Source organism: Macaca mulatta, chromosome 2 (assembly GCF_049350105.2).
Source record: "Macaca mulatta isolate MMU2019108-1 chromosome 2, T2T-MMU8v2.0, whole genome shotgun sequence".
In the NCBI taxonomy this organism is placed as follows: domain Eukaryota; kingdom Metazoa; phylum Chordata; class Mammalia; order Primates; family Cercopithecidae; genus Macaca; species Macaca mulatta.
Window position 1 is genome coordinate 131,132,387 of NC_133407.1, and position 17,876 is coordinate 131,150,262.

General features: G+C 39.1%; 1 protein-coding gene across 2 annotated transcripts in view; it reads right to left on the minus strand.

Moving 5' to 3' along the window:
* SUCLG2 (succinate-CoA ligase GDP-forming subunit beta) overlaps positions 1-17,876 on the minus strand; it is a 277,798-nt gene that overhangs the window by 214,058 nt on the left and 45,864 nt on the right. For both annotated transcript variants that reach the window (XM_015130405.3, NM_001261121.1), the window contains 1 exon segment: positions 8,018-8,159. In XM_015130405.3, coding sequence (XP_014985891.1) covers positions 8,018-8,159 — 142 coding nt within the window.

The following is a 17,876-nucleotide window of genomic DNA, read 5'->3' on the forward strand; positions in this document are numbered from 1 at the left end:
GCATTTATAGCCCATAAAGTACCCTCTGAACTTTCAAAACTGCCAAACTTTACACTGGGGTGAGTCAAAGGCCCCAGGGAATAATATTTCATGGGAAAGTCCTGGAAAATGAGACCATATGCCAACATAACTTCTTTGTCCATTCTCAATGAGGTAGCTTTAAAAAAACAAGTCAGCCAGGCCTATAATCTTCCCACCTTGACCTCCCAAAAGCCAGTAATTTGGGAGGCCAAGGTGGGAAGATCACTTGAGGCCAGGAGTTTGAGACAATCCTGGCCAACATGGTGAAACCCCGTGTCTATTAAAAATATAAAAATTAGCTGGGCATGGTGGTGCACGCCTGTAATCCCAGATACTCAGGGGGCTAAGGCATGAGAATCGCCTGAACCCAGGAGGCAGAGGTTGCAGTGAGCTAAGATAGCACCTCCTAACTCCAGCTGGGGCAACAGAGAGAAACTGTGACTCAAAAAATTAAAAAATTAAAAATTAAAAAAATAAGAATAAACACAAGATAATACATAACTCCATTAATGACACACTGAAAAGACAGAAAGTAAAATTATGTTAGTTACCGTGGATACACAATCATGGGCATGAAGAGATCTAGTGGTACTCAGTACCAGTCATTAAAGGAAAGTCTTTCCCTTTGGTTTAGATGAATATTCCAGGAGATAATATTTGTGAAATGCTCAGCACAATACTAGGCACATGGTAAAGGCCCAAAGCTTAAATGCCACCACTATTATTTTTATTGGTTAAACTGTAAGAAGAATTCATGCTTGCTTTAGTAGACTGTTAAAATTGAAGTTAAGGCATTGAGTTTCAAAGTACTGTTCTCATTTGTTTCTTAGGAAACTGAAAGGAAGCTACATGTACACTCCCATAAAGCCTGCCTGCCCACAACCCGCCTTGATCTCTCCCTTCATTCTGCAGGTCTCCTGCTGCTTCTATTCAGTGAATACCACAAGACACTTAGGGAAAAGATATTCTAGCACAGAGAAATTATAAGGAGATGACCAGAGAAGACCATTCATATTTGCAGACTTAGGAAGAAGAAAAAATAACATTTTATAACAGGGGGATCTCTTTGCCAAAATACATACAATAGAAAAATGTCATTAAAAGCTACAACTTGTTGAATGGGATATCCTCTTTATAAATACAGTTAGGGAAAACCATCAATTTCAATTCAGGTGCTCCTTTAAGGAGCATTTGCAAGTGAGCATGAGCAAGTGAACATTTTCTGAATAACAATATTTATTTGTGAGCATCTACTGCCTCTGAGGACCTATGAGAAGCACTCTATCTGGATGACACTAGGTTCTTAGCAGCAAGCAACAGAAATTAACTCTAGCTGAAATAAGCATGAACTAAATTACAAAAAAGAAATTGGGAGGCTCACATAATCACCAAGAAGTCAGGAGAATCAGACTTAAAAAATGGGAAGGAAGCAAAGAGGCCAAAAGCAGCCGGGAACGCAATCAAACCACACCACAGAAACCATCTATCTGGTGAGGACACCACTGTTATTCCTAGAAAGCAGATACCGCTTCAACCTCTGATGGACCACATATGCCATTACCCTAGGAGCAGCTTTATATTATTGACTCCAAAGTCAAAATAATGGGCAGCTGATATGTTGGTAAAATGAAAACTTACTTCACAAAAATCAATGTTATCCTTGTCTGTCATTATAAGACAAAAATGACCATCATCTCAACAAAAAAGATATTAAGATCTTTTTGCAAGATCCTAACCACATGTGATAGGACAAAGCCACGGCAATCAAAGAGGCTTGCAATGTATTTAATTGCCTATGGGATTAATAGTACATGTCAATCAGTAGCCAATGGGCAGCAATTCCTTTTTTACATAAAATACAATTCCTTAATGGTGTTAAGTAATTCACCAGGCTTTAGGACACGATTACATAAAACCAAAAGAGCAAGTTACCATATTGACGAATGGAAACATGTTATAGCTGAAAGCAATCAAAAACTAGCCAAGTTCAATAAAAGCTCCTTATCTCCATTTTAGGATGCATGTCATTAGCTCAGAGAAGATTAATTTCTCCATTCATAGTTCAATTTTCTTTCCTGACAAAAAATAAAAATGTGAGTTTTTGAAATGCAATTTTCTTGCTTAATCAAATGGTAAGAGTCTCATGTCAACATGCATGGAATAATTAATAAATTGTGGAGATTCTAAAAACTGAAAGGAACTAGTCCTAGACACGATTCATCTAAGTTTATATACAAACGCTTTTTTAAGACAGGTCTTTCCAGTGATATGAGAGACACAATCCTTCATTCACCTTCAAAGAGAACTGAAAAGGTAACATGAAGATCAGTCATTCACACAGTAGGTATTCTGTAATGATCTGCTGACTGTATTCATTAATTTAATCCATAAGAGAAGAAAAGTATGTACTTAATAAGCCTCCTAAGAAAATTGTATGCAACGTAAACAACTCCTCCTTTAAAGCGTGATTATAAAAAGTGGTTCCGATAAATGGCAACAGCAATGAATATTATCCACATTAAAAACTTAATTCAAACTAAATTTGCTCTCTCAGACACAAATCCGTTTTCTATGCAAGAAAATGAGGATCTCACTCAATATCTTACCATTATGAACAGTGTTTCAGAAACAAAATGTTTGCATTACCCATTTTAAACAAATGTTCAAATTAACAAGCTTTCCCTAACTACACAGCAAAAGGTTCTATTTGCTCAGAGATAAAACCAAATGAATCATTAAGAAAATACCTGCAGATGACACAGTTTCTATATATTGCACCTTAAAATCTGCCATGTCTAGTTCTAATCCAGTCTTCTAATTTGATTAATATGCATTTTCCATCTTTAAAATGCTGACCCACACATAAAAATCTCCCAAGAATATCATCACCAAGTTAGCAAAAAGGAAAATGCCAGGGGAGATTTAATCTAATCTGACTGGATTAAAATCCCATCATCTTTGTCAATTAGCTCTACAATCTCGGCATTTTTTTTAACTTTATCTTGCCTGTTTCCTTGCTTGTAAAATGACATAAGCAATGACTGAATTTGGCAACCAACTGGATATAATAGACATGAGAGATATTAAGGATGCAGAGGTATTTCAGCTGGGTAAGCACGGTGGCGAGAAGAGGAAGAGAAGGTTTGGAGCAACCAAGAGATGACAAGTTCTATTTGGGTCAGGTGTGCCAAAGACACCCATGAACAAGCGGTCAACAGACAAGTAGGAATGCAGGTTCAGGCACAAAGAAAGAGATAATTCGCACAGAGGTGACCCTGGAAATCACAGATATGATTAACATCACATTTATTTTCAAAATATTTTATAAAATGTCATTTCAAAACACATCAAAATATGAATAAAGTAGAAAGGTAAGCAAATACCTTTCAATTATTTACAAATCTTTCTAATTAAAATATGAACTCTCCTAACACATGATTAGCAGGATAGTTATTATGATGTCTCTGATCTCTCTGTGAGTTGGAATCACAACAGTAATGAACCTCCTGGAATTTGCTGCCATTGACGACAATGATGATGATGATGATGATGATGATGATGATGATAGCAATAAAATCTTATATAGCACTTTCTGAATGTTAAACGCATTATCATTCTAGGCAATTTTCTCCCATGATAGTATCATAATTATAGGGTGAAGGTCCCATTTTTTCAGTACAATCAGGAAGATGTGTGCAAAATCCAGTTTTAATCTTAACCTCAAATCTATTTGCTAAAATTTCAATTGTGCTCTTGGTTCTGTCAATCTTGTGGTGACAAGAATGTAAATACTCTGAATTTTTGCCAGATTCTTCTTGCTTTGCTCTCTCCAGCTAATCTCAGTGATGTGCACACAGTTTTTATATTTATGATCAACTCTTTTCACTTTTAACCAACTAGAATTGGTTCCATATCCTCTTCTAATGCTATAAATTTCCCCTTAGACCAAAACGATTCAACAACAGAAATCAGAGGAGTCCTTCCTTCTACCAAAACTACTCACTGAGTACGGGAAGGATTACTCATTCATTCACCAAATAAGGAGCTTGAATTTTCCAAATTGCTGTTTAGCCCTAGATAGGAACAGGCCCTCTGTTGGCCATATCACCTTAAGGAGCATCACAGATATGCACAGGTGAAACCTGCATGCACACACACTCACACGCTCCTATATGCACACACACACAACCATGCATCATTCTCCATTCCTTTATCCAGCTTGATTTTGTCTATCCTTTTATCATTCTCAACCCTTTATCCAGCTTGTATTTCTTGAAAGCATACCTGAAGAACTAATTTTCTTTTACTTAAAATTGTTTTATTGTCTCTTTTTTTTCCCTCCCTTGTCCCAGCTCCAGCATGTCAATGCAACACTGTTCATTCCTCCAGAGCAGAAATTCTATTGAAAGCAAGATACAACCAGGTGCAATGGCTCTCGGCTGTAATCCCAGCACCTCGAGAGGCTGAGGCAGGAGGATCACTTGAGGCCAAACTGGGCAACACAGAGAGACCCCATCTCTACAAAAAATAAAGATATAAAAATTAGCCAGGTATAGTGGTGTGCGCCTGTAGTCCTAGCTACTGTGGAGGCTGACGTGGGAGGATCAGTCAAGCCCAGGAGTTGGAGATTGCGGTGAACTATGATTATACCACCGCACTCCAGCCTGGGTGACAGAGTGAGACCCTGTCTCTAAAAGAAGTCAAAAATAAATACAAATAAAAATAAAAAGCATAGTATACAATCCCCAACCACAATACAATGGCTAAATGTTCATAAAACAAACCCATAACTAAGAAGTCAATTAGTTCACTAAGTACATATCTCCAGGAATATCTCAAAGAGATTAGCTGTTATGCCTAAGAGAGGTGAGGGGAGTAATCAACTGGCTTCCAGAATTATCTTAAAAAACTTAGTTATACCTGTAATGCTAGTGCTTCAAAGAAAATAACAGGGAAATAAGATCAAAGACCAACTTGAACTTTACATTTCTTTGCTCTCACTTCCCAATCCCCAAACCACAAGAGTATAAAACAAAAATGATCCTTTCTTACGAAAAGGCTGGAATACAGTACTAACCTTTACTGAGTCTATTATGACAGTTCACTGAGGAGCTCTCATCCAGGTTTAGATCTAATTTTACTGGGATTTTTTTCATGGTAAAAACCAATCTTGATAGGTTTAAAAATGAAATTAATTTTCATTTATTAAAATATGTCACTTCAATTTCTACATTTAATCTGAAAATTACAAATTAATTTTATTTCTAGAACGTAAATTCTATGAAGAAAAAGGGTTTGCCTGTCTTCCACAGCTATATACACAGTGCCTAGTACATGGTTGACCCTCAATAAATATTTGTTCCAGAAAAGAACACATATACATTTCAACTGACATAACATAGAGAGGGTCTGGTGTATTAGCATCTGGGAGAACTTTAAAAAGTTCTGGTGTATTAGCATCTGGGAGAACTTTAAAAAAGAACAACAGTTACTAGCTGAAGTACCTACGCACTTACTCTTAAAAGAGCATAGAAAATCAGAAAATTGAAATATGGAGAGTGCCTCTATCTTACACTCTCAACCTTTGCTACTGATCCCTGGATAAAACTGAGTTGTTACTCACAATTCTTTATTTTTAGTGGGAAACAACTGCATTCCCAAGGCTGAAGGATACACATGCAAATCCTTCTGATGTCCATATCTGCACTGTGCTAGATGGTAGCCACTAGCCACATGAGTCTCTTGAGCACCTGAAATGTGACTGGTCTGAAATGAGATGTGCTGGAAGTGTAGAATTCCAACCAGGTTGCCGAAGATTGGGACAAAGAAATGAACACAAAATATCCCGTTGATAACTCCATTAATTCCATGCTGAAATGATGTTGTTTTAGATATATTGGAGTAAACAGAATGTATTACGAACATTAATTTTACCCATTTATTTTTCATTTTTTTAATGTGACTGTTAGAAAACTTTAAAATATTTATATGGCTCACATTATACTCCTACTAGACAGTGGCAATCCAGACTGATACCTAGAGAGTCTGCATGCCACACAGAGGGGGGATGCTCACTGAAAGGCAGACAGCAGGACCTGATCCCTAATATCTGGATCTGTAAGTAGGAAAACTGGCTAGATGTTCTACCACACAACAATCTCCCTTTGATATGGTTTGGCTGTACACACCCTAATCTCACCATGAATTGTAATAATCCCCACATGTCAAGGGTGGGGCCAGGTGGAGATAACTGAATCACTGGGGCAGTTTTCCCCATACTGTTCTAATGGTAGTGAGTAAGTCTCACGAGATCTAACGGTTTTATAAATGGGAGTTCCCCTGCATGAGTTCTCGTCTGCCACCATGTTAGACATTCCTTTGCTCTTCCTTTGTCTTCCACTATGATTGTGAGGTCTCCCCAGCCATGTGGAACTGTGAGTCCACTAAACCTCTTTCCTTTATAAATTACCCAGGCTAAGGTATGTCTTTATTAGAAGGATGAGAATAGACTAATACACTCTTAAAGACTCCCAATAGCATTGGGAAATAAGTACTATTAGCTTTGGCCTACCGATAAAGAAACTGAGGCAAGGACGGAGAAGGTATTTCTGCAAAATTACAAAGCTGGTAAAAGGGAGGGCAAAACACTGAAGCAAAGTTAGCTTGACTTTAAAGTAATGCTCTTGCCTTTGGTCTCCTCCAGTCACTCAGACGGCGCTCTCCCCATGTTCTAAGGGACTTAAAGAAGGATGTCAACAACTGATTCATCCTGCAATGAATGGCTTCTCAAGCCCTTCAGCCATGTTTCTCCCAGCCACTAATCCACAGCTAACAAAACTGGGTGAAATAGTGACTAGAATCTCTAAAAAACTACCATGGAGCGACATTCCATGTGCTGCTATCTCATGTAAAAGAATAAAGTTTTCCTAAATTGATATTTTTTGCTTCTTTAAATTGCAGTTAACATTTCCTTTGTTAGTTAACATGGATCACAATTTCCTTTTGTGTCATCAAATATTGTTGAAGGCTTCCATCCGTTCCCTCCATTATTGAGGGAATTACTGAACCATGCTCCACTGTTGCACGATTCTTCATTTCAAAAAGAGCTGGGATGAAAACACCCTCATGCTCATACTGTAAGAATTTCTGAGGATACACCCTCCCTAAGGGATACTGAAAAGAAAGGGAAGTTGTCTGTTGTTCTAAATTTTTTTTTTTTTTTTTTTTTTTTTAAAGAGCTAGGGTCTCACTCTGTCACCCAGGCTAGAGTATATTAGTATGATCATAACCCACTGCAATCTCAAACTCCTGGGCTCAGGTGATCCTCCTGCCTAGGCCTCCAAAGTAGCTAGGACTACAGGCATATACCACCATACTAGGCTAATTTTTTTAGTTTTTGTATAAATGGGTTCTGCTATGTTGCCCAGGCTGGTCTCAAACTCTTGGACTCAAGTGATCCTCCCTCCTCAGCCTCTCAAAGTACTGAGATTATAGGCATGAGCCACCCCACAGAGCCTGTTCTAAGGTTTTTGACACTTAGGCCAAGTGCCTCCAGTGAGTGATCCTGGCGGAACTGAGGACACAGAGGTGCCTGTGAATCTCATGCAGCATGGGTCAGGCAGGGCGCGGCCTAGAGGAAACCTCTAGGTGCGCCATGGAAGAAGGGCTCTATTCTCCTACACCCAGGCCATCACATTGAAGGCTGTTCTGTGATTCCACATCTCCTCCCAGGTCAGCAGGACTGAAGACTCACAGGAACAAAGCTCTGAAAGCAGACCCCTCCCCTTATCCTGCAGTCACCACGTGATTCCTGCACACTTACACACATGTACACAAGGCAATCTGGACTTTTTTGTTTTTGCAGTTTTAAGCTCTCCCCTGTATCTGTCCCTCTCAGTTTAACCCACAACAAAAAAAAAATTAACTAGTGGGAAACCACTACCTGTGAATTCACTGACTTGGGCAAGTGTATTTCACCCATTATGAATAAGCTTACTTAGTCTCTTAGCAGCCTCAAGAGCTTCATTCGCAGTGTCTGCTACAAAGAATCTTTGAACTCGCACTCCGTTGTCAGACATCAGTTTCTTGCTCTGGTATTCCTGCAGGTTCAGCCATCTTCTGGAGGTTAATTGAGCTGCCTACAGAAATTGAAGGAGAGAGGTAAGAACATTCATTAATAACAAGAAAAATAAAAGTCAACCTATATGGCCAGGCTTAGAGGTAATGTCGACTGGCAATCAGCAACCCAGAATTGAGAGAAGCAAAAGCAAAAAAAAAAAAAAAAAAAATACACTTAAATTCATGCTTATTTATTTTTTAACAAAAACTGTTAAGGACAACTATACACACACAAATGAATGCAGGTTTTTTAAAAATGCTGAAAGCTGAGTGAGGTCTGTGATCTAGTTAATATTATTACATAAATATCAGTTTCCTGCTTTTGATATTGTACCACAACTACACGAGGTGTCAGTATTAGGGGAAGTTGGATGAAGGGTACATGGGGCTGCTATACTATTTTTGCAACTTCCTGTAAGTCTACAAGTATTTCACAATAAGTTATCTTAAAAACTGTTAAGGACTCTATTATATGGATATGGCTCCCCACCTCTCACCCCAAATAAATAAAGAGCATAGCATTATTTTAATAACTGTGTATAGACTATTAATCATTGTAAGGTTTTTCAGGAAATTTGTTTAAACACTCTGAAGTCACTGGGCCACAGACTAGTTCATTTCTTTACCATAGTTTTTAACAGAGTCTAGGTAGGGCCATTGTGTGTTTAACGAGATTATCTCTTTCATGCGCCAAGGTTGAGTGCAATAACCTGAAAGAGTCACCATTAATTAAATAGTTCCTAAACTGCAACTTGTGTATTAAAGGAATCTTGCTTAAGTTTCAAGTAGAAGTGGTTTTCCAACATGCACTACGTGTTTTTATCTGCGTTAAAAGGACATAGTCAAAGGACACAATAACATGAACAAATAAATTCTTTACATTTTATCCAATATCAACAGTATTCCCTACCAAATCCATAAGCCCCATTTTTAAAAGGAAAAAAAAAAAAGGAAAAATGAATACACTTAATGTAAGCTCCTTTCCATCCATGAGTCCTAGGCAAAGGAAACACTACTCACAAGAGGTAGGATGACAATATCATTAATGCACAAACCAAAACATCAATCACGCAACTGGATCACAAGACTGGTAGTACATGGACATCACCTGACACAATCCCTACTGGCTTCTGTCCATGGCTTTGGTGGATGTCCAAGGCAGTGTCACACAGACCATAAAAGTGAGGCCCACAGGGCTTCATCACATGGAGCCATTACCTTTCAGGACATCTACTGTGTCCTTACAATGTCATTTTCTTCTGGTATCCCCAAGCTATGATGTACTCATGGAGCTCTTTTGAAATAGGGTGATTCAAAGCTCTAGAACCCCACAACTAGACTGTGTTCTACTAAAGGGTAGAAAGTGTGCCTTAAACTTCTCTGTATCTCTATGAAAAAGGTGACAGTGCTTGACATATGAAAGACACCCAAAAAAATGCCACTTAGATGGCCAAATGAATCAACCCTGCCTTTTGTCTCCTGATACAGACAACTTTTCATTCCCAAAACTGGCCACCTCTAAAAATAAAAAAGTACAAGTTAGTCCTTAAGACCTGAAATAAACATAATACAATGTATACACAGTGGTAAAAAAATTCAAATTTCAACATGATAAAGCCTAAAGATAGCTCTCTGTTCTGTCCTTGTAGCTGCTGGTAATGATGGTTTGGTTTTGTTTTTAACATTGAAGTGGCCTATACTTCTTCTTTAGAAATAAATAATACTGGGATAAACATAAATTGCCAGACAAGCAATGCTCACATCATTTACTATATATTATTTTTTAACTATACATTATTTCTTAATCTTACTTTTTAAGTCTTGATGAAACATTAGTAATTTGAAAAACACAAACTTCTGTAAATGAACATACTCAAAGGCTTTATAGTCTTAATAGCGTGTTATATAACATACAAAGAAAAATACAAGTTTAAGGCATTTAGCGAAAAAGCTCCTTAGTGAAAGAAAACATTAAACATTAGCTGTGTGCTATTATCTAGGACCACTCTTAAAAGGCAAATGGGAACAATCAATAGATTATGTCTACGTTGACATACCAATTTAAAGCCATTAACCAAAGAAGAAAAAATATAGTTTGAAAAGAGCATTTGAGGGAGACTAAAAACAGCCACAATGTGGTTGTGGTCAATTCCTTTTCATCAGAACACTTGCCGTATTAATTTTAGATATGTTAATGCAATCTGCTGAAAACTAATTGCAATTGATCCAGAGGCCAGCTTCACAGACATATAACATATATTGACTGTTTCCACACTGACTCAAATGAAAGCCAGCTTAAAGTCTGTTGCTCTTAAATTGAAAACCAGGACAGTAAGCACAGTTCCAAAACCACTGATGACACCCAGCTATCAGTCCACAAAGGAATTCTTTTACAGAATAATCACCTATTTTTGTCAATCCAAAACTTGGAAGAGTAGGACCCTGACTGGCTCTAAAACTTCAAGACAACTCCACTTACTAAGAATTTGTAGCCGGGTGTGGGCAGGTGCAGTGGTTCACACCGGTAATCCCAATATCTTGAGAGACTGATGCAGGAAGATTGCTTGAGCCCAGTAGTTCAAGACCAGCCTGGCCAACATAGTGAGACCCTGCCTCTACACAAGGTAAAAACATTAGCTGGGTGTGGTGGTGCATGCCCATAGTCCCAGCTAATTGGGTGGCTGCGGCTGGAGGATAATTTGAGCCTGTAGGCTGAGGCTGCAGTGAGCTATGATTGTGCCACTGCACTCCAGCCTGGGTGACAGAGAGAGACTCAGTCTCAAAAAAAAAATCATAATTGTGATAAATCTACAGAAAAATAATTTATGTTTATTTCTGCATTTTCAGTTGTAAAAAAGGGTGAGGAGAAATCTGCTATGCAAATGGATGGTAGAAAGTATGCTGGAAATGTAATATAAACTGCTGAATAGTAATGATAATAGTTCCATCTACTATTAATTGAGCATTTATCTTGAGTTAGGCATTATATTAAATATTCATGTTTCATGGTTAAAACAATCAGGAAATGTCAAGAATTATTCTCTCTCTCTGTAGCTGTCATTAGTGCAAATCAAGAAATATCCCCAGTCTTCTTCCCTCTAGGCACTTTCTTACTTCAGCTGAAGTTAAGTGATGCCATTATCTACTACCTAGAGTTAGCATCAGATTTCCCAGGTTAGAGGCTCAGTCCCACAGGACTATACCCACTTCAGATGCCAGGCACAAGCCTCAGGTTATTTTACCTGTGCTTCTGACCAATCAGCTATCAACTGGGAGTTCCCATGACCCCCTCCTCGGGTTTAATAAAGTTTATAGGATGGCTAACAGAGCTCACAAAAACCACTGCTGACATTTACCAGTTATTTATAAAGGATACGACAAAAGACACTGGTGAACAGCCAGATGGAAGAGGTGTACATAACAAAGTAAGTCCATGGAGCTTCCATGCCCTCTCTGGGAGTACCACCTTCCAGATACCACCATATATTTGGCAATCTGGAAGCTCCCCAAACCTTGTCCTCTTAAGGTTTTATGGTTTTATTATATAGGCATGATTGTTACCTCATTAGCCATTGGCGATTAAGTCAACTTTCAGTCCCTCTCTCTTCCCCAGAGACTGGGAGGATGGGGCCGAAAGTCTCAATCCTCTAATTATGCATTGGGCTTTCTAGTAACCAGTCACAATCCTGAAGCTACCTAGGGGACTCCAACCACTAGTCATATCATTAAGGTACAAAAGACACTCATCACTTCAGATATCCCAAGGGTCTTAGGAACTGTGTGTCAGGAACCAGAGGTAAAGACCAAATATGTTATTTTTTTATTATATCACAGTATCATATCAATTAACTAGTTCCAGCCAGTAAATTGTGAGTACATATGTTGCATGACGCATTCAGGCCAACAGTTAATTGCCATCCCTCCCACCCCATCCAAGTTCGCCCTCTCTAGATATGCGGAATGGCAACATTCAAGATGGCAGCTGATCTATCAGCCAGGGACCAGAGTAAGGATGGTCATATACCAAGTGACTTTACATAAATGTGTAGTAAAAAATATACCTTTGTGGATTTTTAGCCACCGAAATTCTGGGGGTTGTTACTATTGCACAACCTTTTTGCCCAATTGGCTTTACTGACCAATAAAGCCATGTTACAAATTAGGAAACTGGGGCTGAACTTGCCTAAGATCACAGGTTACTAAGAAACAGTAAAGCTTCTGGATCAATTGGGTAACATTGTTGGTTTCCTGTGTTTGTATTATGGCCCCAGAGGCTCTGTGGTGATACAGACTGAGAAAAGAGATAAGTAAAATACTGTCCCTTTTGTCAAAAGTCTACCAGGAATAGGGCTTTCATGAAATGCTGACAGAGCTCATGTAAGGTAAAATGTAACTACTCCAGGCTTTGGGAGGGAGGGAGGTGGAGATGTGAGTAGGTCTCGTCCTAAGATGCTAGAATGGTAGAAGTTTATTTCAACTCCTAAGAAGAGCTACCTGTTATGACCCTAAACTAACATCTTTGCTGCAGGAGACATGAAGAATCTCTCAGAGAATCCATGAATTCTAAAATGCAAGCAATGGAATGGAGTATAAAGATTATCTGCCCTGTGCCTTTCGATTGTTTCTGCCAGTCATTTGCCAGCCTGCCCTCAGGACCATTCCACAGGCTCTTCTGCCTAAACTTGGCACTCTGTTCAGAGACTGAACAATAGGGGGAAGACACCAGGCTTTGTTGTCCTCCTTGTGGGTGCAACGGCATCTCCTCTGAAGCTCCAGGTCTCTCCAGACAGCTCTTTCTTCCACATTCCAGCTCCCACTGCCTCCCCTGCCATGACTTCTGCTTCCAACAGCTGGCCCTGGACTCTGCCAACACCACTTCCTTCCTCTCCTACGGCTCACGGAAGATTCCTGCTGTTGTCCATCCATCTCTGTGTTGCCTTCCCAGCCTGTGTGCCTTACAATCTTTGTTAAATTCTATTAAATGACCTCAAGGAATCCCTGTCTTCCCGACCGGGCCCTTACTGACTCAGTGCTTCGCAGGTTGAAGGTAAAGGGGAATGGCAGGATCCACTTTTACAAAGGTATTTGGGACCCTATACTGGAGAAGTTTCCCAGTTAGTCACATCTTTCAAATATTGGGGTTTCATGATACAAAGGGACCACTGGGGTCCTCAGTTTACAGTCAGGAACCTGGAGGCCTAATGAGGGAAAGTGACTTGCCTAGGGATCATATAGTAAGCCAGAGGCCTGATGAAAGCTGGACTGATTCTTAGCTTCTTTCCTTCCTTCACATGGATTTTGGCAAAGTGACCATCTTAGGAACAGCATCATGTTCTTAAACTAGCTGGGGTAGGTGGGCACCTAGGTTTTGTTCCTTTTGGACTTGTACGACATCCTTGCCATCCTTCCCTTCCTTCCTGTGTTTCTTTGACACAGCAAGCATTTCTAAGCTTGGAGGGGAACGGGAAAAATACAACTTAAAAGAAAAGCAGCACATAAAGATTTAAGGGCCTATGGGAACAAGGGAGCAGAAGCAGAAGAAAAAGAATGAAAAATGAGGCAGGGGACAAAGAAAACCAAGAGATAATAAGACAATGGCTAAGTGGGCAAAAACTGACATAAAAACTCCAAGCACAAAACTGGACAGCTACACAGAAAAAAAAAAAAAAAAAAAACGACATGCCCAAGAAATCATCCTTTGCCCCATGGTTTTAAAATTAGAGGTGTAGAGACAACTGAAATAGCACCTGGGGTGGGGAGGTGGGGGAATCAATAGAGAATATCAAAAGAAATGTCCCTGAGCTGGGTACCCCGAAAGGGAAAAGTGTCTACCCACTGGCTCTGCACTTGCTCCATCCTTCTTCAGCCCGACTTTGCACACTAGTATTGCTCACTTGGGAAGGCAGCATAAAGCAGTATTAGAAAGAGGCCAGGACTTACTAGTAATCAAGAAAACAGAAATTCAAACAAAACAGAAGAAGCCATTTTGCCAAAAGGAATGAAGATGCTACTGAACACACACACACACACACACACACACACACACACACACACACACACACACGAGATCCGATACTATTGTCGTTGAAGGTCTCGTGAAATGCACTTTCTCAGATACTACCCTTACAATAGAGCACTAGTGTAACCACCTTCCAAAACAATTTGACAGTGTTTATGAAAACTAAAGCACCCTCATCCTCTGACCTGGTAAGTCTGCTTCCTGGGTATCTATCCTAGCAAAACATGTACCAGAGATACATGCAAGATCTTCTCTGTAGAATCGTACATAACAAAAGGATAAGATTGGAAATGATCCAAATGCCCATCAAATAGGAGACTGGCAAAACAAACTATAATATACTCCGTGTGAAGTATTTAAAATTATCTATAGCAACACAGTATCACCATGTAACCATGTGTACCCCTACATTTCTCAGTTTCCTTGTAGCTAGTATGCCAAAACTTTTAAGAGACCATGTGCAACCCTCCAGAGCCCTATTTGTTAGCTACAAGGACCTGGAAGCCACATGTGGAGATGGTGGAGTCACAGGTGAGATTAGGCTAGATTATAAGAGTTACAACATGTGGGATGTCACCTGACCCACATATGCATGACTGAGAAATAAACGCTTGATGTGTTAACCACTGAGATCTTAGGAATAACTCATTACAACAGCATTGACTAATCTAGCCTATTAAGTCTGAACATGGTAGCACTGATTATTCTACAAGGCACAAGACTAAAAAAAACCAACAAGTTGCAGAACAATATATACAGTAGAAGAATGTATATTAGACACACATGTTCACACATGAAGCAATAATGTGTGTCTTCCAAGGAAACATTAATGCATAAGTAAATGAATAAGAAAAGGTCCAGATAATGTTCCCCAACCTACTGCCAGTAAACTTGGGAAGGGCAGACCAAGAAATTTCAACCTAATCTGTAATTTTAAAAAATTTTGTTAAATAAATTCATTTATTATTTATTCCATAAATATCAAACTACTTAAAAGCAACATTGAGAAAAAGAAATACAAGCCAGGCTTTAACACAACGGTGTAGCCTTAAGTCTCTATGAACTTGTTTGCAAAACAAAGGGCTTGCCCCTTACTTAAATGAAGCGGGGTTCTTCAAATGTGGTATGAAATCGAGGTGGGTGAGCGAAAGTCGCATTTTCTGTTATACAGAACTACCACCTCTAATATAAACTCCTGCTGTTAGATATGAAGAGGCTCTTAAACCTCATTTCAAGCTCTCAACAGCAGTGACGACAGTGGAATACAAACAAGGAATTAGCTGTAAACTCAGAGGAAAATATATTTCCCTCTCATTACAGGCATGGCAACGAAGGCAGATGCTTGGTGGGCTGTGGCAAGTCAAAAGTTAGTATGTGTTTGTTATATTTTAGTTTCACCAATGTTGTTCTGTATGCAAATTAGCACCGATAAATCTACCTTAGTCACGTTACCTAGGAAATATGAGGCCTCAAATAAACGTGTTGGTGCAAATGAAAAGACAGATATAACTCAATGTGTCTCAATATAAGTGTCATAAAATAAAAGGCCTGCTTGTTTAAAACAGGCTCTGATGAAGAAGGCACTTTAACTGTGCCATCCCATAAAAGAGATTAAGTGGAATCCTGTTTGTAAGAGGGAAAAAATAATACCAATAATGCTGTTCTGTTTAGGCCTTAATATGATGACACCAGCATGTCAACTTCTCTTTCAGCATGAAAACATGCTACAGAAATAGGCAAGAAAAGTAACCATTGTGATTAGAAGCCTAAGCCTATGGAAAGGAACAAAATAATAATGTCAGATGTAGAAGGAAGAGTAGGAATGTGGGTACTGACACTGCTATTTTTCCCTCCACATTCAGGCTAAAGAGTGGTCTTCATTGAAAACAGAACGTCACTTTTGTTTAGCACTGCAGTACTCTTCACCACTCTCCACTTGTGTTCTCCCTGTTTTGCACACTATAAGGAAATGAATCAACCATTAATTAGCTCCCTGTGGCTGAGTTCTTAAACTCTAAAAGGGGTACAGAGAGATCCTACCTACCCTATGGATGGCAGAAATGGCAGCCGACATGAGTTTCACTTCCTCATTTATAAAATAGAGGATACTAAAAGGCCCATCTTCAAAGGCTGTTGTAAAGATTAAATGAGTTAATATATGCAAATAAACTGAAATGGTGCCCATGACAAGTACTCAAAAAAAGTTACCCATTATTATTTAATTCAGAAATATAAAAGTGGAGGAAAGGTGTAACAAGTAGATATCTGGCAATCATTAAGATAAAAATAGGAGGTGATCACATAAATAATTTTGTTTTAATAGTACCCACTGAGCCCTGCTCATTGTTTTAAATACATTTGGGGAGGTATTTTTAAACTGTAATCATGGAATTTCTATACTTGAATCACTCAACAATCACAGAAAAAGAACAATAATTGGCAAAAGGAAGAACTAGAAAAATCTCACATTCAGAAAGCATCTTAAAATGTGTTACTTAGGGCCGGGCGCAGTGGTTCACACCTGTAATACAAGGACTTTGGGAGGCCGAGGGGCACGGATTACAAGATCAAGAGATTGAGACCATCCTGGCCAGCATGGTGAAACCCCGTCTCTACTAAGAATACAACAATTAGCCGGGCATGGTGGGCGGGCAGCTGTAGTCCCAGCTCCTCGGGAGGCTGAGGCAGGAGAATGGCTTCAACCCCGGAGGTGGAGGTTGCAGTGAGCTGAGATCTGGCCGCTGCACTCCAGCCTGGGTGACAGAGCGAGACTCCGTCTCAAAAAAAAAAAAAAAAAAAAAAAAAAAAAAAAAAAAAAGAAAACCTGTGCTAATTAGTATAAGTAAATTCACTTTTCATCTCATCTGAACTAGGTTATCCCATCTCACAGAAGAAGTCTGAAGGTGAAAGAAGTGGGTTAAATAGCTTGTCTAAGGCCACTCATCTGATAGAGAGGCAAGGTTCAAACCCAGGCCCCCCGGCCTTAAAAAAGCCCATGAGCTTTCTATTATTACATCTGACTTTTTCTCTTTTTAGTCAGTCTGTAAATGCTGTGTCAACTAAAAACTACTTGGAACCACCACAGACAAAAACTATACTGCCATTCCTGACCTAAAATTACTGTTTTCCATTTTAAAGTATGAACAAATAAAGCGGCTGACAACTTGGTAATGATAATAATGATGATATGGTACCTGAAAAGCCAGTGTTGAAGGGATGCAAAACTTAATTAGGGTGGATGGCTAGAGAAGAAAAGTGCTTTAAAGTTCCCGCATCAAGAGAAACAACACTTGAGTTATTCTTCATAGGACATCCGACTAGGATCAGACCAGCTGCCCGAGGCCATTTTTGTTCCATTGACAACACATCTCTGATAGTACTACATGTCTTATCTAAGGCCTCCAGCAGTAAAGCAAGCAGCATCAGTTTAAAATAATAGTAATAAAATCATCTGTACTTCCAAAAAAGAATTGACATTTGAGCTTTCAGATTATCCAGAAACTGGATCATAGCAGGTTGCTATTTTAGAATTCATTCTTCTTGGGGTGCCTTGGCAAACTCTTACGTTATTGAACCAAATCAAATACTAGTGAACATTTCTGAGTCCCATGAAGTTCCAGAAACTGTGTTATTCCACTTGGAAAGCATTACCTCGTGAAATTCTCCAAATAAAGGAAGATACCAGCAGAAGTCCATTTTACAGATAAGCAAACGAAGG